The sequence below is a fragment of the Brachyhypopomus gauderio genome, chromosome 17 (genome assembly GCF_052324685.1).
Source record: "Brachyhypopomus gauderio isolate BG-103 chromosome 17, BGAUD_0.2, whole genome shotgun sequence".
In the NCBI taxonomy this organism is placed as follows: domain Eukaryota; kingdom Metazoa; phylum Chordata; class Actinopteri; order Gymnotiformes; family Hypopomidae; genus Brachyhypopomus; species Brachyhypopomus gauderio.
Genome location: NC_135227.1, coordinates 1,088,530 through 1,116,028, shown reverse-complemented (window position 1 = coordinate 1,116,028; position 27,499 = coordinate 1,088,530). Strand labels below are relative to the sequence as shown.

At 40.4% G+C, this 27,499-nt stretch overlaps 7 protein-coding genes and 1 pseudogene across 7 annotated transcripts in view; 3 read left to right on the top strand and 5 right to left on the bottom strand.

Annotated features, from left to right (window-relative positions):
- The window catches only part of LOC143480533 (uncharacterized), a 214,644-nt gene that overhangs the window by 78,377 nt on the left and 108,768 nt on the right, over window positions 1-27,499 (top strand). The gene's annotated exons all lie outside the window — the stretch shown is intronic.
- On the top strand, window positions 8,812-9,185 carry LOC143481118 (histone H4). Its single transcript, XM_076979063.1, has one exon. It carries the CDS (start codon window positions 8,819-8,821, stop codon window positions 9,128-9,130), a length of 312 nt encoding a protein of 103 aa, XP_076835178.1. The 5' UTR covers window positions 8,812-8,818; the 3' UTR covers window positions 9,131-9,185.
- On the top strand, window positions 10,865-11,286 carry LOC143481120 (histone H2B 1/2). Its single transcript, XM_076979065.1, has one exon. It carries the CDS (start codon window positions 10,895-10,897, stop codon window positions 11,267-11,269), a length of 375 nt encoding a protein of 124 aa, XP_076835180.1. The 5' UTR covers window positions 10,865-10,894; the 3' UTR covers window positions 11,270-11,286.
- On the bottom strand, window positions 12,511-14,787 carry LOC143481113 (histone H3). Its single transcript, XM_076979059.1, has one exon. The coding sequence runs from the start codon at window positions 14,637-14,639 to the stop codon at window positions 14,229-14,231; it is 411 nt and encodes a 136-aa protein (XP_076835174.1). The 5' UTR covers window positions 14,640-14,787; the 3' UTR covers window positions 12,511-14,228.
- Window positions 15,167-15,699, bottom strand: LOC143481116 (histone H2A-like). Its single transcript, XM_076979061.1, has one exon. It carries the CDS (start codon window positions 15,680-15,682, stop codon window positions 15,296-15,298), a length of 387 nt encoding a protein of 128 aa, XP_076835176.1. The 5' UTR covers window positions 15,683-15,699; the 3' UTR covers window positions 15,167-15,295.
- LOC143480582 (histone H1 pseudogene) lies at window positions 16,343-17,533 on the bottom strand (annotated as a pseudogene).
- LOC143480698 (histone H2B 1/2) lies at window positions 24,457-24,953 on the bottom strand. The gene has a single exon (XM_076978503.1). The coding sequence runs from the start codon at window positions 24,939-24,941 to the stop codon at window positions 24,567-24,569; it is 375 nt and encodes a 124-aa protein (XP_076834618.1). The 5' UTR covers window positions 24,942-24,953; the 3' UTR covers window positions 24,457-24,566.
- On the bottom strand, window positions 25,592-26,330 carry LOC143480938 (histone H4). The gene has a single exon (XM_076978805.1). The coding sequence runs from the start codon at window positions 26,327-26,329 to the stop codon at window positions 26,018-26,020; it is 312 nt and encodes a 103-aa protein (XP_076834920.1). The 5' UTR covers window position 26,330; the 3' UTR covers window positions 25,592-26,017.

Below are 27,499 nucleotides of genomic sequence, written 5' to 3'. Positions count from 1 at the left end.
CATGTTGAGGACCCCGGCCCCTCCCTTTTGGGCGTGTGTTTATGTCATCTACGTCTCCTAGTCTGCGTCTGTGATTCTCCGTCACAGCAAGAATAATATAAAAGTATCAGTAGTAATGAATATATGATATAGTTAGGATTAAGTAGAATAAAAAATATTAAATATAACAGTATGAAAGTAATAGATTATACATGAGATCTACATCTAATGATATAAGATTGATGTGCAAGGTAGTGGCATGAGTATTATGCCGTAATAGTGCAGTAAGTACTAGTGTTTTAACTAAGCGCAGTGACTAAGCTCAGTAACAGCAGTAATATTAACAGTTAAAATTGATGAAGGACAAAGTGCATGGAGAATGTTATAAAGACCAGCTGGTGTAGACTGAGTGCAATTGAGCAGGACTGTCAGGAATAGCACATGATCTCCATGCAGATGCAGTTCACCTGCTACTCATTGCCCCTCCCCCTTCACAACTATTTAAGTTTCCTCCGCTCTCTTCCGGGTTGCGAAGTATTGTTGCCATGCCACATACCAAGCGTTCTTTCTGTGTTACTGCCTTTCTGTGTACCGACCTCTGCTCTCCTCCTAGACGTCGTTCCCTGCCTAGTCCCTCTATACCTCCTGGCTTCTGTCTCACCGGCGTGACCCTGGACTGTCCTGACTATGATTACAATACTCCTGCACAACACACCCTGAACGGAGTAACCCACCTGTTTGATTGCTCTGTGATCGTTGTTTCAATAAGCGGCTATTACCCGCACTTGAAACCTTGTCTGTCTGATCAGTATGTTACAAGGACCTGATAAGCCATTGTCGTGCAGTAACGACTGGCACAGTGGAGAGCTGTTGTACAGCGTGATCGCAGTTGGTATGAATGATCTCCTGTACCAATCTTTTTTGCAGCGGAGCTGGATGAGTCTGTTGCTAAAGGTGCTCCTCTGTCTGACCGGTAGCTCATGGAGAGGGTTTGATGTGTTATCTAGTATAGAAGTGAGTTTGTTGAGTGACCTTTTTTCCACCACTTCCTCAAAACCAACCAGTGGGCATCCCAAAACTGAGCTGACTTTCCTGATCAGTTTGATGAGCTTCCTGGTGTTTCCTCCCCTGATGATGCTTCCCCAGCAGACTGCTGCAAAGAAGATAGTACCAGCAACAACAGACTGGTAGAAGATCTCCAACAACTTGCTGCACACATTAAAGGACCTCAGTCGTCTCAGAAAGTATAGTCTGCTCATCCCCTTCTTGTAGACAGCATCAGTGTTGGCCTTCCAGTCCAGTTTGTTGTCCAGCAGCATACCCAGGTATTTGTAGGAGTCCACCAGCTCAACATCCTGACCCATGATGGTGACAGGGCAGATTGTGGATCTCTTCCTTCTGAAGTCCACCACCATCTCCTTGGTTTTGGTCACATTGATGATCAAGTGGTTCCTTTTACACCACCCAACAAATCTGTCCACGAGGTATCTGTATTCTCCTTCCTGTTCATCCTTGATGCACCCAACCACCACTGCATCGTCAGAAAATTTCTGAAGGTGACAGGTCAGACCTGTACTGGAAGTCAGTGGTGTACAAGGTGAAAAGGAAGGGGGAGAGCACAGTTCCCTGTGGGCACCGATGTTGCTGACCAGACGATAAGACTGGCAGGTTCCGGTTCTCACATACTGGGGTCTAGCAGACAGGTAGTCCCGGAACCAGTGGATCATGGGCTTATCCACCATCATCTTAATCAGTTTTTCCTTCAGTATGATGGGTTGAATAGTGTTAAAAGCACTTGAGACGAAAAAGTCAAAAAGGTGGCTCTCACAGATGTGTTGGTCTGGTCAAGATGATAGTGAGCCTTCTGCAGTAAGTAGATCACAGCATCATCCACTCAAATCTCCTGCTGGTAAGCAAACTTCGGGGGGTCCAGGACAGAGGTGGGTAGAGTATTCAACAATTTTCCTCAAGTAAAGCTGGGCGTACACTGTACGATATTTTAAATCGTGTACTCAGCTCCAGCTCAAACTGTACGACTAAATCGCAGGGTTTAAAAGTTCACAGCTCATGATTCATATACTCACACTATACGACCCGACGCTCTCATGCGATCTCACGAGGAGCGATTTGAATTTCAAACATGTTTGATATTCTTGCGACGCTGCGATTTCTGATCGGGAGTTGGTCGTGAGGTGTGAATCGCTCCTCGTTTACCTGTGTAAACTATACGATGCACGACACGCGATTGAGCCGAAACTCGGCCCGATCGAAAAATAGTCGCACGAGTGAAAAATCGACTGAAAATGGGCCAAAAATCGCACAGTGTACGCCCAGCTTAAAAGTACAGTTACTTGAACCAAATGTTACTCAAGTAAAAGTAAAAGTATGCATCCCAAAAATTTACTTGAGTAAAAGTAAAAAAGTACTTTGAGTAAAAGCTACTCAAGTAGTGAGTAAATGCATGAGTACTGTCTCGTGTCAGTAAATTACATAATGGGAAATTGAATTACGGGAAACAATGACTTTTAATGATAAAAATAATTTATTATAAATATTATGTATATATATATAAATTATTTATTATAAATAATGTGTATTTTTGTTTGTTCCTAATTATTAGGCCTGTGTAACTTTAATGTGTTCCACAAAGGCACTAACTGATGAGACTGTCAGCCAATACGTGTAGCTACAACTTGACACCAACTCAATCAATTTGTAGCAGACTTAATCTATAAACCTATATTGCTAGTGTGTACAATCAGTGTGAGAACTGGTTTTTAGTATTGCACTGCGTTATACATTTAATAATTACATCATACAAACGTTATGCCTCAGAGATATAGCATTACACAAAATTATACATACAGCAAACTTATTGCACCGTGTTTCCTCATATTTGATGTTGAGTTCTTGTAGGCTGAAATGTCCACACGTTTGCAGACACAATTGGCAGTGCCAAGGTTGCAAACTCTCACGCATTGAGCGTGAGACACACGCATTTGACTGTCTTCACACACTTACACACCACACATGCGATTTCTCACGCCGGAAAAAATCTAGTTTATTTACCTCTGATTCACATCTATGATTCAATGAGTTACTAGTTCGCTCTGGTGCCAACCACTGGCGATCGATCGATCGCGATATAATACTAATTTGTGTCCATTTTATGCCCCCCCCCCCCGTCAACAATTTACGTTCACTACCCAAACCCCCACCCCCTACCCCAGTTTAAATCTCACTAAAAGTGATCTTGAAAACTTGGCAACCCTGCAGCGCATTATATAACTGTCCTTTTACACGTTTGTAATGTAAACATTGGCTGTATGTGAGGTCAGGGATGTTCGGTAGGTTTTTCTGTCACTTTCTTGCTACGGTGGAGAAAGTTTGCATATGTGATCACGTGATTGACCGGCTTCATTTGATTGGTCACTCATACTCGGGTGACGAGACGTTGGTCAGTCTTTTCTCACTGAAAAGACGAATTATTTACAAAACGAAAGTAACGGTAGCGCGCGGTGCAAATCCGATTGTAATGGAGTAAAAGTCGCGTTTTTCTCACCACATATTTACTCAAGTAAAAGTAGAATCTTTCATATTAAAACTACTCCTACAAGTACATTTTTGTCCAAAAAGCTACTTGAGTAAATGTAACGGAGTAAATGTAACGCGTTCCTACCCACCTCTGGTCCAGGAAAGGGCTGACCTGAGGTCTGAGATATGTCAGAACAAGTCTTTCAAGGACCTTCATGACATGAGATGTGAGAGCCACTGGTCTGTAGTCATTGAGAGTGGAAGTCTGAGACTTTTTTTGGAACAGGAACCAGACATGATGATTTCCCCAACACCTGCTGGAGGATCTCACACAGCTGAGAGGCACAGACCTTCAGGACTCTTGGGACAATTCCATGAGGGCCTGCAGCTTTGCCTGGCTTCAGCTTCTCCAACTGCCTCTTCACCTGGTAGGCGGTCACCTCCAAAGGTGGAGGTGGATGTTTATCTGCAGACAACGGCTGTGAAGTGGTGGGGTGCGAAAAGGAATGAGAAAGCTGTTGAGGTGACAAGGGTGTGAACAGGGTGCTGCTGGTGATGGGTGTGGGTGTGCTAAATCTATTGAAGAAAGCATTTAGCTCATTGGCTGTGTCCAGACTACCCCCAGCAGCTTGTTGTTGTGAACTGAAGCCCATGATCATCTTCATTCCTGACCAGACTTCCTTGGCATTGTTCTGCTGTAGTTGGCCTTCCAGCTTCCTTTTGTATGCCTCCTTGTTCTCCCTCAGTCTCACCTTCAGCTGCTTTTGCACACTCCTAAGATCTTTGTCTCTCAGCTTGAAAGCCTGCTTCTTTTTATTTAAAAGTTCTTTCATGTCACTGGTGATCCATGCTTTGTTGTTGGGAAAACAATGCTCCCGCCTGACTGGAACAATGGTGTCAGTACAGAAGTTGATGTAGTCAGTGATGCGGTTCGTCACATTGTTAATGTCCTCTCCAGCTGACTCATACAAAACTCCCCAGTCTGTGGTCTCAACGCAGAATTGCAGAGCCTCCTCTGCCTCTGGAGTCCACTTCCTGATGGTCTTTACTGTCACAGGCATTCTTAAGACCACTGGTCGGTATGTGGGGGTCAGCAGGACCAAATTGTGATCGGACCTACCAAGTGGGGGAAGTGCAGATGAGCTGTATGCATTTTTCACATTTGCATACATAAGATCCAGGACTTTATTCTCCCTTGTTGCACACTTTACAAACTGGTAAAACTTTGGTAAGGTGGTGGAGAGTGTGACGTGATTGAAGTCATGATTGAAGAGCATTTGGATACAGAGTCTGAAGTCTTGCGATACATGAGAGTATAACGTCACACGCTACCTCCGCATCCGCAATTGGTGGAATGTAAACAATAACAAAGATGGTGGCGGTGAATTCCCTCGGCAGGTAGTACGGACGTGAACTGACTGCTAAAAGTTCAGCGTTTGAGCAACAATGACTCTCCTTAATAGTAAGATGTTGCGGATGGCACCATTTTTCAAGTTTTTATACACTATATTAAGGCTTTATAAACCCTCCCCACACCTTTACATAAACTTTTCCCATTCACTTAATAAGCATTCCCACACTGTTCTGTGCATGTGTGCTTGTCCAGCGAGCAGTTGTGTTGCATACTTATTTTCCTTCGGGATTAATAAAGTACCTATTCTATTCTATTCTATTCTATTCTATACAATCTCATGTAGGCGAGTAGAGTCTCAGGCAAGTGATGCTGGTTCTCGTTTCCAAGAGTAAATATGCACTATTTCCTGTAATTCGTACTATTTTATTATTTATAACATTCCTTGTTAATTGTTAGAATTAATACTTATAATATATTTTTATACATTTTGGGATTTTGTCATGTAAAAAATCATAAATTTTTTTTTTTTTCAGCAGATCGAATTCCGCAGACAACCGGCGAAAAAGTGAAGACCCACGAATAATTTTTCCCCATTAATATCTTATAAAAACCCGTGAAAGAGTGAATTCGCAAAAGCTGAAGCGTGAAGTGGCGTGGGATCACTGTAACTTAATACAAAAAATAAGTATGAACTAACCTACAACTGAGTGCAAAATAAATATAAAATAAAAATAAAAACTGTACATTCAGAAGAAAATATCAACTTAAATATGCAATCAAAAAGAAAATGTGAGTGAGTGGCAGTGTAAACGTAAATCACGTCCTTAGCAACAGTTCTCTGGGTGACAGTATGTTCAGTGAACGAATCAGAGAATGAACGAGAGCCCACAGTACAGTGAACGAATCAGAGAATGAACGAGAGTCCTCAGTTCATGAACGAATCAGAGAGTGAACGAGAGCCCTCAGTTGAGTGAACGAATCAGAGTGAACGAGAGCCCTCAGTTCAGTGAACGAATCAGAGAGTGAACGAGAGCCCTCAGTTCAGTGAACGAATCAGAGAGTGAACGAGACCTCTCAGTTCAGTGAACAAATCAGAGTGAACGAGATCCCTCAGTACAGTGAACGAATCACTGAGCATGCGCAGTTCCCTCACAATGAATGTCTCCGCCTCTAGATTCACGGGTGAATCAGTGATTCACAGGCCACACAGCAGTTCCCCCTGCCGGCCTGCACGGTCGCTGCTGAGCTCAACTACTGAACTGAAAAAGGAACAAATCAGCTGAGGAAGTGAATCGATTCAGTTCATTCACTCAAATGATTCGTTCATTTCAACGAATCGTTCGCGAACAACACAACACTAGAACAGCCTAGCCTGTGTGTCTGCTGCCTGGCCTCTGCTCTGGTTTGTCAATCCCCATTAACTACTCCTCCTAGGACAGGAGTACTCAACTAAATTTGTCCACGGTCCAATTTTGGCAGATACCTGTGACCTGAGGTCCGGTGCGGCAGGGGTGGCGAACGTAAGTTGTTGAGCGGGGGTGGCAAACGTAACACTCGTGACGGATTGTTTATTTTTCAATAGCCCTGAAATAAATGCTCCGTTTTTTTTTTTTTGGTCCGTATCCAGTTAATCAGGAATGAGATTGGGTCCGGACAGGACTGCATTCGGGTCCGGATCCGGACCGCGGTCCGCCAGCTGAGTACCCCTGCTCTAGGACTTTCTAAAGCCCAGATGCGTGTAGTTCATGAAGGTGAATAGTGTGTATAGTGTGATGTGTATGAAGGTGCACAGTGTGCTGTGTGCTGTATGTGTCTGTGTGGAATGGGTAAGAGACAGATGTATGTGTGTGGGTGTGTGGGGGGAGCTACCTGTTGTGACAGGATTAGAGTGCAATGTGTGTAGAGTCTAGTTGTGTGTTATGGTTCATGGGATTGTATGTGGTGTGTATGTTTATGGCATATATGATGCATGATGATGTTGTGTGTATGAAGGTGTATTGTGTGTATGACCACCTCCTTAGCTATGTATCTGTCTGTGTACGTGGCATGGGTATGAGAGAGATGTAGGTATGTGTGTGTCTGTGTGGAGTGTGTATGAGAGAGATGTATGTATGTATTGTCTGATTTATGACAAGTTAAACACCGAGGCAAATTGAGAAAAAGCCTAACTCTGATTTTGATAAGTTTACATGAGAGCCCATGGGGCAATTTGTGGTGCATAGGGCCAAACAAATGGTCATAACTTTAAAAAGTAATTATTCAAATGATAGATATTTAGGACTGCCGGAAAGGACAAGTTTCTCTCCTATGTAAAATTTAAATGGAGCTTCTAGGTAAATGCTTAAAGATTTTACAGCAGTTTATCCAGGAGATTTTTGATCATTTTTCAATACAGCACACACTAACTGGCAGTTATAATTTTAAATTCTGAAAATTTCGCCATTAATTTCTATGGGGCCTTTAGAATGTTTAAATTCATAAACAATTACAAATGCTGTCAACTCAAAAAAAAAAAAAAAACATAGCACAAGTCCTATAATAAGAAGAAGTATGAGGCATAACAAAATAAGACTTTTCAAGCCCTCTAATAATAATAATATTTATTATTATAAAATAATTTTCCTGAGCTGTGTTCAGGTTGCCCTGAGGAACAGGTCTCAGACTTCTCATTTTAAAGAAAGAGTGCATATTTCTCCATTTTACAGCAGGACTCCTCTAACGTAGATGTTTGAAACTCTAGTTCCCAGTGCTGAGGACCTACACTATATTGCCAAAAGTATTCGCTCACCTTCCTTGACTCACATATGAGCTTAAGTGACATCTCATTCCTAATCCATAGGGTTCAATTTGACGTTGGTCCACACTTTGCATCTAGAACAGCTTCAACTCTTCTGGGAAGGCTGTGCACAAAGTTTAGGAGTGTGTTCATGGAGATTTTGATCATTCTTCCAGAAGCGCACTTGTGAGGTCATATACTGATGTTGGAGCAGAAGGCCTGGTCCATCAGATTGCCAGAAACGTGATAGAGAAACGTGATTTGTCACTCCAGACAACACGCCTCGACTGCTCTAGAGTACAGAGGTGGAGTGCTTTACACCACTGCATCTGATGCTTTGCATTGCACTTGGTGATGTATGGCTTGGATGCAGCTGCTCAGCCATGGAACCCCATTCCATGAAGGTCTCTGCACACTGTTCTTGAGTTAATCTGAAGGCCACATGCATTTTGGATGTCCTCTTTACACAATGTGCTTCAGCATCCGCTGAACCTGCTCCATCAGTTTACCTGGCCTACTACTTAGTGACTGAGTTGCTGTGGTTCACAAACACTTCAATCTTCTTATAATACAGCTGACAGTTGACTGCAGAATATTTTGGAGCAAGGACATTTCAGGACTGGATTTGTTGCACAGGTGGCATCCTATTACAATTTCATGCTGGATTCATTGAACAACCCATTATTTCACAAATACTTTGTAAAAACAGTCTGCATGCAAAGGTGCTTAATCTTATACCCCTGTGGCCAAGGAAGTGATTGAAATACCTCATCCTGATCATTTGGATGGGTGAGCAAATACTTTTGCCAATATAGTGTACTTCTATGCCAAGTCTTATTCTTGTTATTAGCAGTAGTAGTAACAGTAAGAGTTGTAGGCTGGCTGTTGCTGTCTTTCTTTGCTTTCTCTTTTCCCTTTTATTTGCTGCTTGTTGTGCTTGCCTAAACTATCTCAAATTGTAAAATTGTACTTTTTGTGACTTAGCGTGGAGTCCTTGTTCCAGTTGGTCTAAATGTGGTGCTGGAGGCTTTGGAGGGAACGTGGCATTTAGCTCCGCCTCCTCCAGTGCGCCAGTGTCTTCAAAGAGGTCCTGTAGAGAAGTATAACAGAGGCGCGCTGGGTGTTGCAGCTTTATTGTTTCTCTTTTCCGTAAGTAGTTAAAGAAACATTTAGCGATGTCTGGAAGAGGTAAGGGTGGTAAAGGTCTTGGGAAAGGAGGCGCTAAGCGTCATCGCAAGGTTCTCCGTGACAACATCCAGGGCATTACTAAACCCGCTATTCGCCGTCTGGCTCGTCGTGGCGGTGTCAAGCGTATTTCCGGTCTTATTTACGAGGAGACCCGTGGTGTGCTCAAAGTGTTCCTGGAGAACGTTATCAGGGACGCGGTTACCTACACCGAACACGCCAAGAGAAAGACCGTCACCGCTATGGATGTGGTTTATGCTCTGAAACGCCAGGGACGCACTCTGTACGGATTCGGAGGTTAAACGCTCAACTCGACACGAAACCAACGGCTCTTTTAAGAGCCACCCATATACTCATTTAAAGAGCTGTTTTCATGCGTTTACTGGTAACCACAAGCGTCAATTACTTAAACGCGCACAGAGAACGTTTTGTCCGACTTTGCTTTTTGAAGGTACTTTTATTAAAATCATTTAATATTGTAATGTTTGACATTACGGATCTTGCAAACACAGCATACACATTATACCATTTCATTTTATAGGCTACATGAACTGTTACTTGTTATTTCCCCAGATAATTTCTACACCATTTATCACACACAATGTCCGACGTTGCCGTGTACTACAACAGTTTTAAAATGCACGTTGTAGTCTCTGAATCCTAAAACATTTAAATAAATGGACATATTAAATAAATGGAGACGCTTTATGACGAAATAATGCAATAAAAAACAACGTTATGACCTAACTAGTAACCACAAGTGCCAATTATTTAAACGTGAGTGATCCTACACATATAACATACGTATACACTATATATATAAATTTGAGTTGACTTGACTAGATATTAGATTAATAGACTCATTTTCCTCACTATGGTGAATGTAAAATTTTGTTCATTTAAAACCAGTGTTATATTGTGAGAAAGTGAATGGAACAAAATAACATTGAAAAAGGTCTTTATGTGCATTTAAATACATAGGCTACTGTTATAAGGGGTGACTAACAACATTGGATGATGTTTTTGACCCGCTAACACCAAAGATGTGTGCAGTTTTCTAATTACAATTTAAAGATGTACACCAATCAAGGTTCTGATTCCTATATTTAAACTGAAAGTCCCCATATACTAATTTCTTTAGGTTGTTTTAATGTTTTTATTTATTTATTCTGTAAAGACGATCTTTAACTGTCTTCCAATTTCTACAGCTCCGAAGCCTACATCATTCCTCATTTTATACATTCACTCAGTCTACTTCTGTTATTTCCCCAGATAAACCGTACACACAATTTATCACACAAAATGTCCGACTTTGCCGTGTAATACCACAATTTGCCACAATTTAAAATGCACGTTGTAGTCTCCGAATCCTGAAACACGTTTTGTAAAATAAATGGAGAAGCTTTATGACAAAATAATGCAATGAAACTGATTATTGAAACTCTAATGGTAAATAATTTTATGACGTTATGACATTATTTAACATTCTATGTCTGTTCTAATTATTTTAAGTCGTCTTATTTACTTTATTACATTACTTTGTCTATTTTAATAAATTTGTCATTTTATTATATTATTTTATTATGTTTGTTTCCTTTTTTTCTTTAGGTTTTTTTATGTTTTTTATTTATTTTGTAAAGAACTTTGAGTTTCATGTATCTATGAAAGATACTATACAAATAAAGATTTTTTTTTTGTAATGATAATCAAAGTTATGACCTAGCTAGTTTAGAACCACATCCAAAGAATTTTAGTCTAATAAAATGAAAAGCTAGAAATTCCTTGCGCAAGCAGAACTAAACAGATTTTGAGGCTCTATCATAGTTTTCGTTTGAAAGTTGAAGGCAGAAATGGCTGGGCGGGATTAAGAGGTAAACGCTACGGCACAGTGGGGTGGCGGAGCCAGGATAGCAGGTCCTGTCAGAGGAGGGCTTGTTTTTGACCAATGATGCTTAGTCATGACCGTGGAGGGAGGGCGTGACCTAATTAGAATACCAAACTCTTAATGTAGGAGGTGCTGGAGAGTTGCTGTTCATTCAACGGTGTTTCACTCATCTCTGAGCATCATGCCTGAGCCAGCAAAGTCCGCCCCGAAGAAGGGATCTAAGAAAGCCGTGACCAAGACGGCCAGTAAAGGAGGCAAGAAGCGCAGAAAGACCAGGAAGGAGAGCTACGCTATCTACGTGTACAAAGTCCTGAAGCAGGTCCACCCCGACACCGGTATCTCTTCCAAGGCGATGGGAATCATGAATTCTTTCGTCAATGACATTTTCGAGCGCATCGCTGGTGAAGCTTCTCGTCTCGCCCACTACAACAAGCGCTCTACCATCACCTCCAGGGAGATCCAGACCGCCGTGCGCCTGCTGCTTCCCGGTGAACTGGCCAAACACGCCGTGTCTGAGGGCACAAAGGCCGTCACCAAGTACACCAGCTCCAAGTAAATGGCCGAATAGTGCGACTTAACCAACCCAAAGGCTCTTTTAAGAGCCACCCACACTTTCACCCAAAGAGTTTTTCCCTCGCGAATGTGTTTGCACAATAAAAAATCAAGAAAATGCAAGTAATTGTAGTTAAAATAGATTCACTGCTGTACGTTTTATTTTTCAGTATCTCAGCTTGAGTATGTGTGCGTGTGTGTTCAAATACACCTGCATGTTGACGTGTGAGAGAGTATTTTTAATATACTACAGGGGTAGAATTGTAACACCATCAACTCCACCAATCATGGATCAGATATGTGTCATATGATCATTCCTGTATTTACCCACTTCCTCCCTGGTCCCATATGGTGAATATCAAGGATGGAAACAGGCACATGCAGATTCCATGAAGAAAAAAAAATTGATTTCGAGGTAAGAAAGTAAATTTCTGAATCAAGACTTTATTTTTTGTTTAGTACTTATACTGTTGCAGATAAAACCATGTGAATTCTATTACATTAAACTAGTTTCTCTGGTAAATTGTGATGCATTTTTGCCCTGTTAATTTCAACAGTTAATCACCTTGCAAATACAGTTAGCTAAACAATGGCAGACAGGGGTGGGGTGGGTTGTAACACAGCTTTATAAAGTGTTACAACAATCACCTTACTAAGAAAACATTTTTGATTTTAATTATTTTACAGAATGCATAGGCAGTGAAAAAGACTGACAGTGGTGAGCCTGCAAATGTTTTTTTAAAAAAGCATCTGCTGAGGTCACAAAGAAGGGCAAGTCGGTCAGATCAGTTGTGAAGACACATGGTATCTGCCGTATAACACACACACACACACACTGACATTGCTTATTATTTGACCTCCATGTTCTTTACACAGGTACAATGTATTAGAGTGTTCATTAAGCATAATGAACCTATATTGTTAAATAAGTTTGTTCTATTACACTAATTTACACACACACTTGAACAAAGCCAAGTGGATACGAGTTATGGTCAGTCACAGAGAGAGAGATATTGTTCTAGATTGTTCTTTCATTATTTTATTTCAAAAACCTCTTTTTGAAGCATATTGCATGGTGTGGCCTCTGTTGCTTGTTTTGTCTAATTGTTACAATTTACCCCAGCATGTGTTGTAACCTTCCCTGGTAGTGGGTTAGGTTAAAACAAAGGAACTGCCATCTGCCATATAACACACACACACACACACACACACATTCATACACATTGACATTGTTTATTATTATTCTTTACACAGGTACATTGTATTAGAGTGTTCATTAAGCATACATATTGTTAAATAAGTTTGTTCTAGTACACTAATTTACACAAACACTCCTGAATAAAACAAGTAAATGGCCGAATAGTGCAACTTAACCAACCCAAAGGCTCTTTTAAGAGCCACCCACACTTTTCACTGAAAGGTATTTAAATCTTATGGTCCATGTACAATGAATATTTCCATCTTCTCCTTCCTGGGTACTTTAAAGGTGGGTACATGCTGAACACACCCCCATTAGCCTTGTGTTAATATGCTTAGGCTATGTGACATATATAATATATATTTGACTATAGGCTCTGCTCTAGCCTACAAGCACATCAAATCATCTTGCACACTATTATGTTGTAATGTCCATTGCCCACATTGACATGATTTCCATTTGTTACATTTCATTAGTTGTAAATTCTTTGTACAGCCCTCCATAACTTATAGAATCACAGCATATAAAATCCTTTACTCCCTATTTTTTAAATAGAACTTCAAAATGTTCTTTAGATTTTTTTTTTACATAGAATGAAGAATAATAAGGCAATAATTTTAGCAGTTTTCAAACACAACATCAATTCAAAGTACAGAACACAATACAGAAGGTGAGGGGTAAACAAATGAGAAGGCCTCCCAGTATTATTCTAATGGATTTACTGTTATTGTAAGAGTTCAGCTGTCTGCTATCTTGTGGATAACTTTTCAGAATTTGTTTTCTGTCATATCTTGGTTTCTCAGATTTCATGTACACATTTGCTGACATGGACACAAACAAAACATACTAACAGTGATAATATTACAAAATAATTTTCATTCTTCAATTTTCATTTCATTCTTATTCTTTCTACAGTGGTTCTGTAAAACCAACTATTGCTTCTGACATCTCTGATTCAATGGGTCATTTGTGAATGGTTAGGAATGTTATTAATTGTGTTCTTCGTTTTTTGTCGTCTTCTTTCTTTATCAAAACCCAATTCACAAAACCTCTATAAACACAATATTTATTGTCCACAAAAACAAATGCTGTTCACTGTAAAAACAAAACTCTTGTTTTGCAAAAAATAATAATAATGTATTGTGCATTATATAGATCGTATTGAACCAAGGCTTCCCTGTACAGTTGCTTCATGCGAATTTTGTTGCGTATCAGGATTCGATCACTGGTGTCTATGGTGAATCTACTGTATGTTGGAAATGACACCAAGGACACATCATTTTAAATTGAAGGGCTCATCTCATCCTGCTTACCAGATTTGTTGCCTACACACTTTCTCAAAAACAATTCTCCCTATAGCAATTGATCCTTTACTAAATAAATAAAAAACTCTTCCCTGAACATTTGCCATGTATCCAAGTCATTCAAATGAGCAGTAATCCTACCACTTATCAAAACGACTGAACTTGACAGGCCATTTATTTCAAAGATCTGAGAAAGTTTTAGCTTAACAACTAAGCTCATGAATACCTGATTCAGAACCAGTTAATGGAAATCTTTCAGTGAGGGTTTAGGCCTCAACATAGCAATGCTGATCAAAATAATTCATACTAGATGTGAAAACAGCAATTTCCTGGTTTAAATCTTATTTAGCTTCAGAGAATCATTCCTCTGCTGAGTGAACTTGCTCGTTTTGCAGTGAAACAATTAGGTGGCTCTTAGAAGAGCCTTTGTGTTTTTGGGGCTTTTACTCCGAGCGCTCAGTTTAAGCACGCTCTCCGCGAATGCGACGGGCCAGCTGGATGTCTTTGGGCATGATGGTGACTCTCTTGGCGTGGATGGCGCACAAGTTAGTGTCCTCGAACAGACCAACCAGGTATGCCTCACTAGCCTCCTGCAAGGCCATGACAGCGGAGCTCTGGAAGCGGAGATCGGTCTTGAAGTCCTGAGCGATTTCTCTCACCAGGCGCTGGAAAGGCAGCTTACGGATCAGCAGCTCAGTAGATTTCTGATAACGACGAATCTCCCTCAGAGCGACAGTACCGGGCCTGTAACGATGAGGCTTCTTCACGCCGCCAGTGGCCGGCGCGCTCTTGCGAGCAGCCTTAGTGGCGAGCTGCTTCCTCGGGGCTTTGCCACCGGTGGATTTACGGGCGGTCTGCTTGGTTCGTGCCATAGTGACAGAAGTCGACTGTTCACCAACAAGGAGGAACGAGAATAGGAACCTAGTATGGCGACGTCCTTTTTAAGCCCTAACGACGACCAGCGCTCATTGGGCGTCTTCAACACGAAGACCATCCATTGGACAATCAAGTGTGCGTCACTCTTCGACAATTGGCCCGTAGAGCGCACACATTAAAAAAACGCCTACTTTTCAGGCGGGTTCACGGCAAGACTTTGTTTGGATTTTTCTGCCCATAATGTACCATAATCAGTCTCCTTAATTCGCATACAATCTGCTTAAAAACAGACTGCAGGTATAACACTGTTATTTTATGTCTCTGGTACCATATAATCCTACATTTCTCACCTGCCAACACTGCTGGCTTTCATTAGTTGCCAGCAGCTTATGCTTACTGTCCTATATTCTGTTCATAGGAGCAACATCATGTCTGTCTTTATGCACACGTATAAATTCATATGTGCATATGCAACATTACTGAGTGATTGTGCGCATTTAAACGAAGTGTGCGAATGCTTAGACGTGAAACAGCAGCATCAAATAATGACAAGAGCGCAGACTAAAATCTGCATGAATGAAAAGTTGCACTTCATAAGTCGATGTGGGTGGCTCTTAAAAGAGCCGTTGGATTCTGAAAACAGAAGGGAAATTTACTTGGATTTAACGGTCTTCTCGGTCTTTTTGGGCAGCAAAACAGCCTGAATGTTGGGCAGCACGCCACCCTGAGCGATGGTCACTCCTCCCAACAGCTTGTTCAACTCCTCGTCGTTACGCACGGCGAGCTGCAGGTGACGAGGAATGATACGAGTCTTCTTGTTGTCGCGGGCGGCGTTGCCTGCCAACTCGAGAATCTCAGCAGTTAGATACTCCAACACGGCAGCCAAGTAGACGGGAGCACCGGCACCGACGCGCTCGGCGTAGTTACCCTTGCGCAAAAGCCTGTGTACACGGCCCACAGGAAACTGCAGTCCGGCGCGAGACGAACGAGTCTTGGCCTTGGCCCTAGCCTTACCACCGGTCTTGCCTCTGCCACTCATAATGTCAACCACAGCGCTGTGTAAGCAAAGATGAAATAATCACGCCTGCGCTAAGTGCGCTGGAGATATAAGCTAAATAAGCTGCTCTCCTATTGGCTTAAAGAAGGCATGACGAATAACCAACCCGAAGCGGTCGACATCCAAAGCCAGCCTCCATCTCTTTCCCCTGCAACACTCCATGTGGCACGTCTTTTCTTGATGTCCTTCGTATATGCATTTCAATATTGAATAAAGTTTTAGAAATCTTCTAAGCTATTCAGGGTACACGCATATGTATGACAAGGACAGGAGAGATTGGCAAATTTAAAAATATAGCATACAATAGAATATTACTGTGTACATGTCCATATGTTGAATGAGATGCAAAATGTTTTACGCGCGTTTACTCTACAAAACTCCCTCTCGTAATAACGTTTTTCTATATGTATGCACTTCAATTTAATGTAGAAATGTACTCAAGTTATTCAAGCTACGTACATGTATGACAAGGAGAGGAGAGCTGGGCAGACTAATGTATTCATAGCATACAATAAAATCTTATTATATACAATATTTCTGTGAATAATGAAATGCAACATGTTTACTATGGATACAGTAAGAAAAACTGATTTTCGTTGGACCCTAATAGATATATAAAGTTATATATATATATGTTGTTTTACCGTCATATTGATATTGTAATGAGTATGGATTGCTTGAAATGCTTGTGTATTGACTTTTCATTCTCCATTTTAATAAAGTACACTTGGGCAAATAAAACATACGTATATAAAATAGAATCTTATTCTACACAGTATTTCTGTATTTAGGACGGGATGAATGTTTTAGGTTGTCATTTTTCTTCCCAATGTCCACGCACTTAATGTAGAGCAATGGATGAAACTGCACCTTAAAATCCACCAACGACACAAAATATTTAAAGTTTAAAGAAAAGCGCTCTTTAGAAAAAAAGGTGGGTGGCTCTTAAAAGAGCCTTTTGGGGAGACCAAGACATGAAAACATGCACGTTTACTTCTTCTTGGGGGCTGCTTTTTTCGCTTTTGCTGCTTTTGGCTTGGCGGTCTTGGGCTTCGCAACCTTTGCCTTCTTGGGGCTCTTGGCTGCTTTCTTCGGAGCGGCCGGCTTCTTCGCTTTCTTGGGACTCTTGGTAGCTTTGGCGGCAGCGGGCTTCTTCGCCTTCTTGGGCGACTTCTTTGCAGCGGCGGCGGGCTTCTTTGCCGCGACCTTCTTGGGCTTTTTAGCCGCGGCAGGCTTCTTAACGGGGGACTTTTTCGCCTTAGGCGCGGCTTTCTTGGCGGGCTTCTTCTTAGTTTCCGCTTGCTTGTTGATCTTAAACGAGCCAGACGCTCCGGTGCCTTTGGTCTGCACCAAAGTCCCTTTCGTCACCAGGCTCTTGATGGCGAGCTTGACGCGAGAGTTGTTCTTCTCCACGTCGTAACCGCCAGCAGCCAAAGCTTTCTTCAGCGCGGCGAGAGACACGCCGCTCCGTTCTTTGGAAGCAGAAACAGCTTTAACGATAAGCTCACCGACGCTGGGTCCCGCTTTCTTGGGTCTAGCGGCAGCTTTCTTCTTGGGCGCTTTAGCCGGCGCGGCAGCGGTTGAGGCTGGAGCCACTTCTGCCATCCTTGAATTTTCTAAGAGAAACAAACACTGAACGAACTGATCTGTGAATGTGAACCTCCCTCCTCGCGACGGACTGTGGTCTTAAAATACACATGAGGACGGTGTAGACTCAACTCGCCCGACACTGCGTGCCTGTGCTTCCGTGAGTAGATGGCACTTGTGTTTTCTCACGACAAATCTCGACCTAAATATGCATCCAAACACTATTTGCAGTGCATCAAAAAACGCGAATGGCAAGAGAAGGCTCTCTCGTTTATTTGCGTGTCAGGGAAGCCCATGCAGTTCCGGGTCGTTTTGCACAACTGCCACAAAAACGCAACCTGCGACTGTCGCACCTAAGAAGACATGCTGTGTTTTGTGTGATGTGTGGGGTGAAATTGACAGAAATGAAGGAGTAGGTCTAACAGCTCAATAGTGTTTGCTATGAAGGAGAGTCTGAGTAAAGGCATGGAGGTGTTTTGAACGTGGCAATGGTGTGTTTATTAGTAAAAAAAATCCCTTGTGTAGGTGTGACTAAAACACAAGCATGGGGTGCAGGAGGCCGTGGCCATATGTACAAATACTATGAGATAATAGTGGTGGTCTCAAGAATCAGGAAAAATTAAACTTATGAACAGGTATGTTTAAAAAAATAAGAGTAAGAACTAATGGAAAAGTAAATGTTTATCTGTCAAAGGTGTAAACTTGTGGAACAGTTGTGACAATGACAAAAATCTGCAGTTCACTTGTCAAATTTGAAAAACATGCTTAAAAATAAGGTAATAGATACATATAATAAAGATAAATAATTTTATATATGTATAACTTGATATTGATTTTTAATAGTAATGTATGATTGTTCTGTAGATGAGCAAAGTTTATTATTAATAACATAATTGGAAAAATATATATTTGATTAAAAAGGGTAGTCAATATAAGTTAATGCTTCAAACTATACATTTTTCGGTTATCATTATTTTCACCATTATAACCATTATTATTTATTAAATATTATTATTTTACTTTCGTTTTCTTTCTTTTTTATGTAAATGTATGTATACATATGTGTTTATATATATGTTTATATGTATATGTACATGTTTCTCTAAAATCCGAAATAAACTCTAAACTCTAGTCAGTTTATTCTCTTTCCAGCCTACCAGTTCTTTAAAATCCCAGTAGCATTTCCAGTGCCATACGTCTATGTATGTCAGACAAGTAGGCGTGTTTCTACTCCAAGGACTCTCTGAACTGTTTTCTCCCCACTGGTTTTTTTATGATGGTGCAAAATCCTTAAATTTATCAGAAGCCTAAATGACAGACAGAAAATTGTTTTCTTCAATTTGTCTGTATGTTTCCTTTTGTATTTTGTAGTGTTCTTACAATTGCTGTTGTGTTTGAAAAGTGCTATTCATATTTATAGTATGTATTATTATAAATACATATATTTCCTAAAATTTACTAGATGTAAATTACAAATAATTCCACATGCATTTCAAAGGCTTCAGTCAAAACACCATTAACATTAACCTGTACCTTTGATTTGGCATAACATTTTTATCATTAACCAGTGCTTCTGGTACTCTAAATTACTCCATAACCTTTCATATATGTTCCTTTTGCACAAGACCAAAACCTTTCGTCTGGTCCAAGCCCACAATAAAGTAGTTTTTCTCTTCTCCTTCACACAACAGATGCTTTAATGTACACAATTTATCCCTCATATGATGACCCCTAATTGCACATGTCTGTTCCTTGCCAATTATATTGGGTAATATTATTGCAAACCTGTTTACAATTCTGTATTACCACTCCCAGAATGTGGACATATGTGGGCAAAGAATATTAATTATTATAATTATATATAATAGGGGAAGACTGGGTTTGGTTGTAACACTTTTTGCTTCTGAACCTTTATCTCACTGAATTCTTGAGCTAGACTTCTCAAACTTTTATACAAAGTACACACATTTGTTTACTACAAATGGCACCAATTCAAAACTCAATTCAAATATCACAATAGACAAAAGATGCAACAACAGGGGCCACACCATGCAATATGCTTCAAAACGTAAATAAAATAATGAAAGCAGGGGCGGACTGGGACAAAAAATCGGCCCTGGCATTTTTGGACCAGACCGGCCCACTCACACTCGATAACGCTTTTCACACTTTTCAGTTTTTTGAATGTGTATACCAACAGTTTACACTCTTTAAAACCATGTACCCTAAGCCATGCCATGAGTTTACAGGAATTAGTGAGAGTGAAATTAAATAATTTTTAAATCATTAAATACTTTCAAAAAGTTTTGTTTATTAACAGTATGAAAATGCATATTGAACCACTCCATCACAGTAATGAATGCAGCATTCATCCAACTGGGTGCGCCTATGTGTTTCAGGGAGGAAGACAAGAGAAAGAAAGAATAGAGATGAAAAATAAAGGATCAGATGCTAACTCTTCCAAGAGTAGTACTCAATAAATTGTGAACTTACCCAGTCAAAAGAATGAATGTATGTTTTTTTTTTTATCTCAACATAAGGAATTAATTATTGTTGTTTTATCAGAAAAACAGACACACAGCTGCATTGGCATAATACTGGCAAAAAAAATTGTCATTGTAAAAAATAAGATTTTCTTTAATTAGAGCCTACATTTTCTTTAGCCAGCTAGGCTAAATGCCCCCAAACACATCCAGGCGAAAAAGTAGCTAAACCTAGGCTTACAAGTTAAACAATCAATGGCCTAATAACAAAATCAGAAAACTGCCCAGTAACTCAGTTTAATTGAATGGTGGCTTTAAAAATACACCTAGAAATACTGGATTTATGAAGATTTGTGAAGAGGCACACAGCAGCATTGGCATATGGCACAGGCAATAAACAAAATTACCATTTTAAAAAGTGTAATTTCCTTTAATTTCTGTACATTGTCCCTAAACACCTCCATAAAAGCTACCAAACATTTCCCCTTCCTACCAAGCATAGCCTTAGCCTAGCCTACTACTCACCCCACAAATATTAATAGTATAATAATGAAAATAGAATGCTGCCTGCTGAGTGACTTAGTACTGTTTTTGTTGGTGAATGGAGGTTTTAAAAGTGTTCTCACATTTAAGACTATTTAGTTCAGAATGGAAGACATAAACGTACTAAAATAGGCTTATTTTCTCATACAGTCAGTGTACACAAAGTCTTATAATAGAGGTAAGGACGTCACTTATTTTACCTTTTGCATTTACAATACAAACTAACTCGGCCATAGAACATTAGCCAAAATGATTTTATTGATGTTTTATCAATTTATCAGATTTGGCAAAGGGTTTGGTTGCTTAACCCTACTCATTTTATAGCTGCTCTGAAAGGAGTCAGGCTTACCGCACGTTCAGTACATGTTTCTGTCCACTGGCCACCGCCACCACTGTCATCAGCCACGGGAGCTGATGAAGGCCCTGCTGTGGCAAACATTTGAGTAATTTTTATACATTTGGCAGCGTTTACTTGAAGTTCAAGCTTCTTTTTTGTCGTAGTTTCTCTGCACCTCCTTTGCGCTTTTTCTCCATCTCAGATACTCCAGTGGTGGACGAAGTACACCAATTATGTACTTGAGTAAAAGTACAGTTACCTTGCATTGAATATTACTCAAGTAAAAGTAAAAGTATTCACCTCAATTTTTTACTTGAGTAGAAGTACAAAAGTATCTGCCTTCAAAAATACTTAAGTATTAAAAGTAAAAGTAAAAACCTTTTTTTTCTTAGCGTCACATCAAAACCCCTAGGCCTACTCGACCAAAAGGTGAACAGGAAACAGTGCCTTACATTTGCCTAGCAAACACAAAATACACAAAACTAGCCTATATTATCCTCACAACATTCATCTCCAAACTTTATCCATATTAATAATTCACACTAGAAAGGTAGATAAGTGGACAAACAGTTTAATATGAAAACATAATTCACCACCAAACAGAACAATAATTTCGAACCGGCCACTTCAGTCCTAGCTTGGGGGACTTTTTCTGAGGTTCTACGTTGTCCACCACATGGTGGGACAGGGAAGCTAGAAGCTCTAGAACTAGAACTGTGTGCAGCCCAACCAACTGAACTCATAATATTAAACTTGGCCGAATAATTAATATAATAATAATCAGAGTTTCCAACTCTCACGCAATGAGCGTGAGACACACACGCATTGACTGTCTTTACCAGAGACCGTTTTCACTCGCACTACACTTCACATACATCCGATTTCTCACACTGAAAAAATCTAGTTTATTTACCTCTGATCTACATCTATGATTCAATGAGTTACTAGTTCGCTGTGGCGCCAACCACTGGCGATCGATCGCGACATAATACTTAATTTGTGTCCAACAATTTACACTCGCCGTCACCCCCGCCAACATTTTACACACATGCCGCCGCCCCGCCCCCCAACCCTGATAATAATAATTTTAATAATAATTTTAATAATTTACTTGCCTTCGCCTCCCTCATATGAATGAATTGGCTTGGCCAAATTCGCGTGTATGTGTCCCCGGCTTTAACGTTTGATGTGGGAGTCTCCTGTGTTAAACTGGCGCTTAGCATCTCCACAGATTGCAATTCGGATACTAGCACATTGCTTTGCATAAAAGCATCTGTTAAATGTAGTGTACTTCAATGTGATATAATTAACCGGGGTATATAAACCTACTAATCTAATGGTGAACTTACTTCGATGTGTTTTTTCAAGTTTGACAGCAAGTTCATAAATGATGACAGCGATGTGTTCTTCAGAATGCAGAGGAGGAATACGAATAATTATTCTTTTCGAGGAATACAAACACTTCGGCTAAATAAGGCCAGGGGTGTTGGGGGAAGACATCTGTTGCAGCCATGTCAGATCCTCAGCCATTTAGCGTACAAATCTTAATCTCTTACTGAGCGCTGATTGGTTATAGTCTGTGACATGGTACACTTTTACCTTTTGGTATTTTATTAAACGTTGATTTAAAAATGAAAAAGGAACGAGATATTTCTGTAAATGTAACGAAGTGAAAAGTACAAATTTTCGCTTTGAAATGTAGTGAAGTAAAAGTATAAAGTCTTACCAAATAAAAGTACTTGAGTAAAGTACAGATACATGGAAATGTTACTTAAGTACAGTAACGAATTACATTTACTTAGTTACTGTCCACCACTGAGATACTCACATACGTTATGTTAATCAACGTTAGATTGCACTACGCACCGTCGCATGGAGGAGGGGGTGTTTGATGATATGATTGGTGCAGCTCTGTGTCAGTAAAGAAAATAACCAATGGGCTGCATACCAGCGTGTTTAAGGACCGGTAAACTCTCGCGCTGACTTTTTTTTTGCCAAATGCATTATGCAGGCAGCAGGAGCATCGCGAAAGGTGTGTTAATGTGATTCGCCAGACAAGTGTCAATCAGCCAGCCTCCATCTGAATCGGCCCACTGATCTACTTGTTTTATGGGCCGGTCAGACCAATATATAAATAGATAAAAAAAGTTTCAGGACTGTCGGCCCAAATAGCACGTCGGCCCACCGGGAAAATGCCCGGTATGCCCGATGGCCAGTCCGTCCCTGAATGAAAGAACAACCCAGAACAATGTCTCTCTCTCTGTGACTGACCATAACTTATATCCACTTTCTGTTTTGTTTGAGTGTGTGTAAATTAGTGTACTAGAACAAACTTATTCAAAAATATGTATGTACCTGTGTAAAGAACATGTATGTCAAATAATAAACAATGTCAATGTGTGTGTGTGTTATATGGCAGATACCATGTGCCTTCACAACTGATCTGACTGACTTGCCCTTCTTTGTGACCTCATCAGATGCTTTAAGAAAAAACATTTGTCTTTCATGTCAGTCTTTCTTTTACACTGCCTAGGCATTCTGTAAAATAATTAAATTCAATAATGTTTTCTTAGTTGTATGTAAGGTGATGGTTGTAACACTTTTAAAAGCTGTGTTACAACCCACCCCACCCCTGTCAGCCATTGTTTAGCTAGCTGTTTTAGCAAGGGGATTTGAACTTAACAAGGCAAAATGCATCACAATTTACCTACTACAATTAATGTAATAGTTTAATGTAATATAATTCTTATACTATTGCAGATAAACCACAAGTACTAAACTAAAAATAAAGTTTTGATTCAGAAATTTACTCTTTCACCTCATTTTTTTCTCTATGGAATCTGCATGTGTCTTTTTCCATCCTTGATATTCACCATGTGTGATCACGGAGTAATTGGGTAAATACCGGAATGATCATATGACTCATATCTGATCCATGATCGGTGGAATTGATGGTGTTACAACTCTCCCCATGTTACAACACCCGGTCTCCCCATACGGTATATTATATTCTCCTTTCTCACACGTCAACATGCAGGTGTCTTGACCCTCCATCATCCAGGACACATGGGAGACAAGCATCCAGACTTTTCTCTGTCCTGGCTCCAAGGTGGTGGAATGAACGTCCCTTGTGTGTCCGAACATCGGTCACTTGCTGTCTTCAGACGCCGACTGAAGACCCACCTCTTTCAAGTGCACTTTGCATAATTATGCTTCGTCTATTGTGCTTTATCGTCTCTTTCCTCAGGTGTTTGTTACAGGTATTGTTTACTGTCTTTTTCCTCAGGTGATGTGTATGTCCTAGTGCTGTCAATTCCAGGTGCCGCAATTAAAAGTCCTGACCAGGATTTTGCTCAAGCTTGCTAGATTTTCTAATTAGCAATCCAGGTAAAATTAGTGGAATCAATACAATCTAGGAAGCCAGAGCAAAATCCTGGTGAGGACTTTTAATTGCGGCACCTGGAATTGACAGCACTAGTATGTTCAGATATAATTGTTAGGTATCATTTGACTTTCGTCTAGTGGTTTGTCCAGCTTAGAGTACCTTGTGTTCAGGACTATCTATTCTTGGAGATTCCAAGCAACTACGTAGCACTTTTGTAAGTCGCTCTGGATAAGAGCGTCTGCTAAATGCCATAAATGTAAATGTAACACGCGCACACACACAAGCTGAAATGCTAAGAAAACGTACAGCAGTGGATACAAAGTTGTACAGATCATATACATTATAGAACACAACATAAAATACATTCTAGGCTGCCCAACAAAGCACAGCACGTGGGAAAATTAACAGGACAGAAATGGCTTTAATCTAATTATTGTGCAAACACATTCCTAAGGGAAAAACTCTTTGGGTGAAAGTGTGGGTGGCTCTTAAAAGAGCCTTTGGGTTTGTTAAGTCGCACTATTCGGCTATTTACTTGGAGCTGGTGTACTTGGTGACGGCCTTTGTGCCTTCAGACACGGCGTGTTTGGCCAGTTCACCGGGAAGCAGCAGGCGCACGGCGGTCTGAATCTCCCTGGAGGTGATGGTAGAGCGCTTGTTGTAGTGGGCGAGACGAGAAGCCTCACCAGCGATGCGCTCGAAAATGTCATTGACGAAAGAATTCATGATTCCCATCGCCTTGGAAGAGATACCGGTGTCGGGGTGGACCTGCTTCAGGACTTTGTACACGTAGATAGCGTAGCTCTCCTTCCTGGTCTTTCTGCGCTTCTTGCCTCCTTTACTGGCCGTCTTGGTCACGGCTTTCTTAGATCCCTTCTTCGGGGCGGACTTTGCTGGCTCAGGCATGATGCTCGGTGATGAGTGAAACACCGTTGAATGAACAACAACTCTCCAGCACCTCCTACATTAAGAGTTTGGTATTCTAATTAGGTCACGCCCTCCCTCCACGCTCATGACTAAGCATCATTGGTCAAAAATAAGCCCTCCTCTGACCGGACCTCCTATCGTGGCTCCGCCACCCCACTGTGCCGTAGCGTTTACCTCTTAATCCCGCCCAGCCATTTCTGCCTTCAACTTTCAAACGAAAACTATGATAGAGCCTCAAAATCTGTTTAGTTCTGCTTGCGCAAGGAATTTCTAGCTTATCATTTTATTATACTAAAATTCTTTGGATGTGGTTCTAAACTAGCTAGGTCATAACTTTGATTATCATTACAAAAAAAAATCTTTATTTGTATAGTATCTTTCATAGATACATGAAACTCAAAGTGCTTTACAAAATAAAAAAAAACATTTAAAAAAACCTAAAGAAAAAAAGGAATCAAACATAATAAAATATAATAAAATGACAATTTATTAAAATAGACAGAGTAATGTAATAAAGTAAATAAGACGACTTAAAATAATTAGAACAGACATAGAATGGTAAATAATGTCATAATGTCAAACTTATTTACCATTAGTTTCAATAATGCAGATTCATTGCATTATTTCGTCATAAAGCGTCTCCATTTATTTAATATGTCCATTTATTTAAATGTTTTAGGATTCAGAGACTACAACGTGCATTTTAAAACTGTTGTAGTACACGGCAACGTCGGACATTGTGTGTGATAAATGGTGTAGAAATTATCTGGGGGTTCATGTAACAGAGTTCATGTAGCCTATAAAATGAAATGGTATAAAGCGTATGCTGTTTTAATATTGTAATGTTTGACATTATGGATTTTGCAATGATTGTGTATTGACCCTTCCATAATTTTAATAAAAGTACCTTCAAAAAGCAAAGTCGGACAAAACGTTCTCTGTGCGCGTTTAAGTAATTGACGCTTGTGGTTACCAGTAAACGCATGAAACAGCTCTTTAAATGAGTATATGGGTGGCTCTTAAAAGAGCCGTTGGTTTCGTGTCGAGTTGAGCGTTTAACCTCCGAATCCGTACAGAGTGCGTCCCTGGCGTTTCAGAGCATAAACCACATCCATAGCGGTGACGGTCTTTCTCTTGGCGTGTTCGGTGTAGGTAACCGCGTCCCTGATAACGTTCTCCAGGAACACTTTGAGCACACCACGGGTCTCCTCGTAAATCAGGCCGGAAATACGCTTGACACCGCCACGACGAGCCAGACGGCGAATAGCGGGTTTAGTAATGCCCTGGATGTTGTCACGGAGAACCTTGCGATGACGCTTAGCGCCTCCTTTCCCAAGTCCTTTACCACCCTTCCCTCTTCCAGACATCCCTAATCGTTTCTTTCACTACTGAAACAATAAAGCTGCAACACCCAGCGCGCATCTGTTATACTTCTCTACAGGACCTGCTTGAAGACACTGGAGCACTGGAGGAGGCGGAGCTAAATGCCACGTTCCTCCAAAGCCTCCAGCACCACATTTAGATGAACTGGAACAAGGACTCCACGCTAAGTCACAAAAGTACAATTTTACAATTTGAGATAGTTTAGGCAAGCACAACAAGCAGCAAAGAGAAGGGAAAAGAGAAAGCAAAGAAAGACAGCAACAGCCGGCCTACAACTCTTACTGTTACTACTACTGCTTATAACAAGAATAAAACTTGGCATAGAAGTACACTATATTGCCAAAAGTATTTGCTCACCCACATATGTATGATGACTACAAAACTTGTCAGACCTCTACAACATACGTATGACTTCTACACTAGCAAGACCTCTCCAACTTATTTTAGACCTCTACAAAACTAGTCAGACCTCTGCAACACTAGTCAGACCTCTACAAAAATACATTTTTCATGAAAGAAATTTGTCTTGAACACAAAACAAAACCGAAACGGCAATATGCTTATGACTGAAGGCTTTTCCTACAAAACAGTATTATTTAAGTCAGTAGGGCCTCATACAGAGTCAATGCATGGCTTTATAAAAACAAAAGAAACGTATTTAGAGGTTTGGTCACATCAAAGGTTGGTTATATACAACATGTATTTCCTACCTTGTGTGTCTGCACTGCATGTAATTTTACTGCTTCCTATGACACATAAGCTTTGAGTTGTCATAACATCTCATTGTGACATAAGCAAACAATGCGAATAAATAAGTGAATAAATCTGCACTCCTACAATGTGATCAAAACACCATTAACGGCCATTAATAAGGGTGGTCATTAAAAAGGACAGACACTAATAAACGTGAAAATAAGGGTGGTCATTAATAAGCTTGGCCAATAATTAGGGCAATCATTAATAGGAGAGGTAATTCATAAGGGTTAACCAATAGTAACACACACACACACACACACACACACACCTTAGTCTGTGTAACAATAAAGGACCGAAGGACATTCATAACTGCATTCTCACTCCTTCATCTCAAAGCACTTACAGCAGCAGTCCCAGGATACCTTATAGCGAAGGTCTCTGTCTGAAGGGTAAAAACA

What these genes read in the sequence shown, in the direction of transcription:
- LOC143481118 (XM_076979063.1), top strand. Translation starts at nt 8,819, where the DNA reads ATGTCTGGAAGAGGTAAGGGTGGTAAAGGTCTTGGGAAAGGAGGCGCT.
- LOC143481120 (XM_076979065.1), top strand. Translation starts at nt 10,895, where the DNA reads ATGCCTGAGCCAGCAAAGTCCGCCCCGAAGAAGGGATCTAAGAAAGCC.
- LOC143481113 (XM_076979059.1), bottom strand. Translation starts at nt 14,639, where the DNA reads ATGGCACGAACCAAGCAGACCGCCCGTAAATCCACCGGTGGCAAAGCC.
- LOC143481116 (XM_076979061.1), bottom strand. Translation starts at nt 15,682, where the DNA reads ATGAGTGGCAGAGGCAAGACCGGTGGTAAGGCTAGGGCCAAGGCCAAG.
- LOC143480698 (XM_076978503.1), bottom strand. Translation starts at nt 24,941, where the DNA reads ATGCCTGAGCCAGCAAAGTCCGCCCCGAAGAAGGGATCTAAGAAAGCC.
- LOC143480938 (XM_076978805.1), bottom strand. Translation starts at nt 26,329, where the DNA reads ATGTCTGGAAGAGGGAAGGGTGGTAAAGGACTTGGGAAAGGAGGCGCT.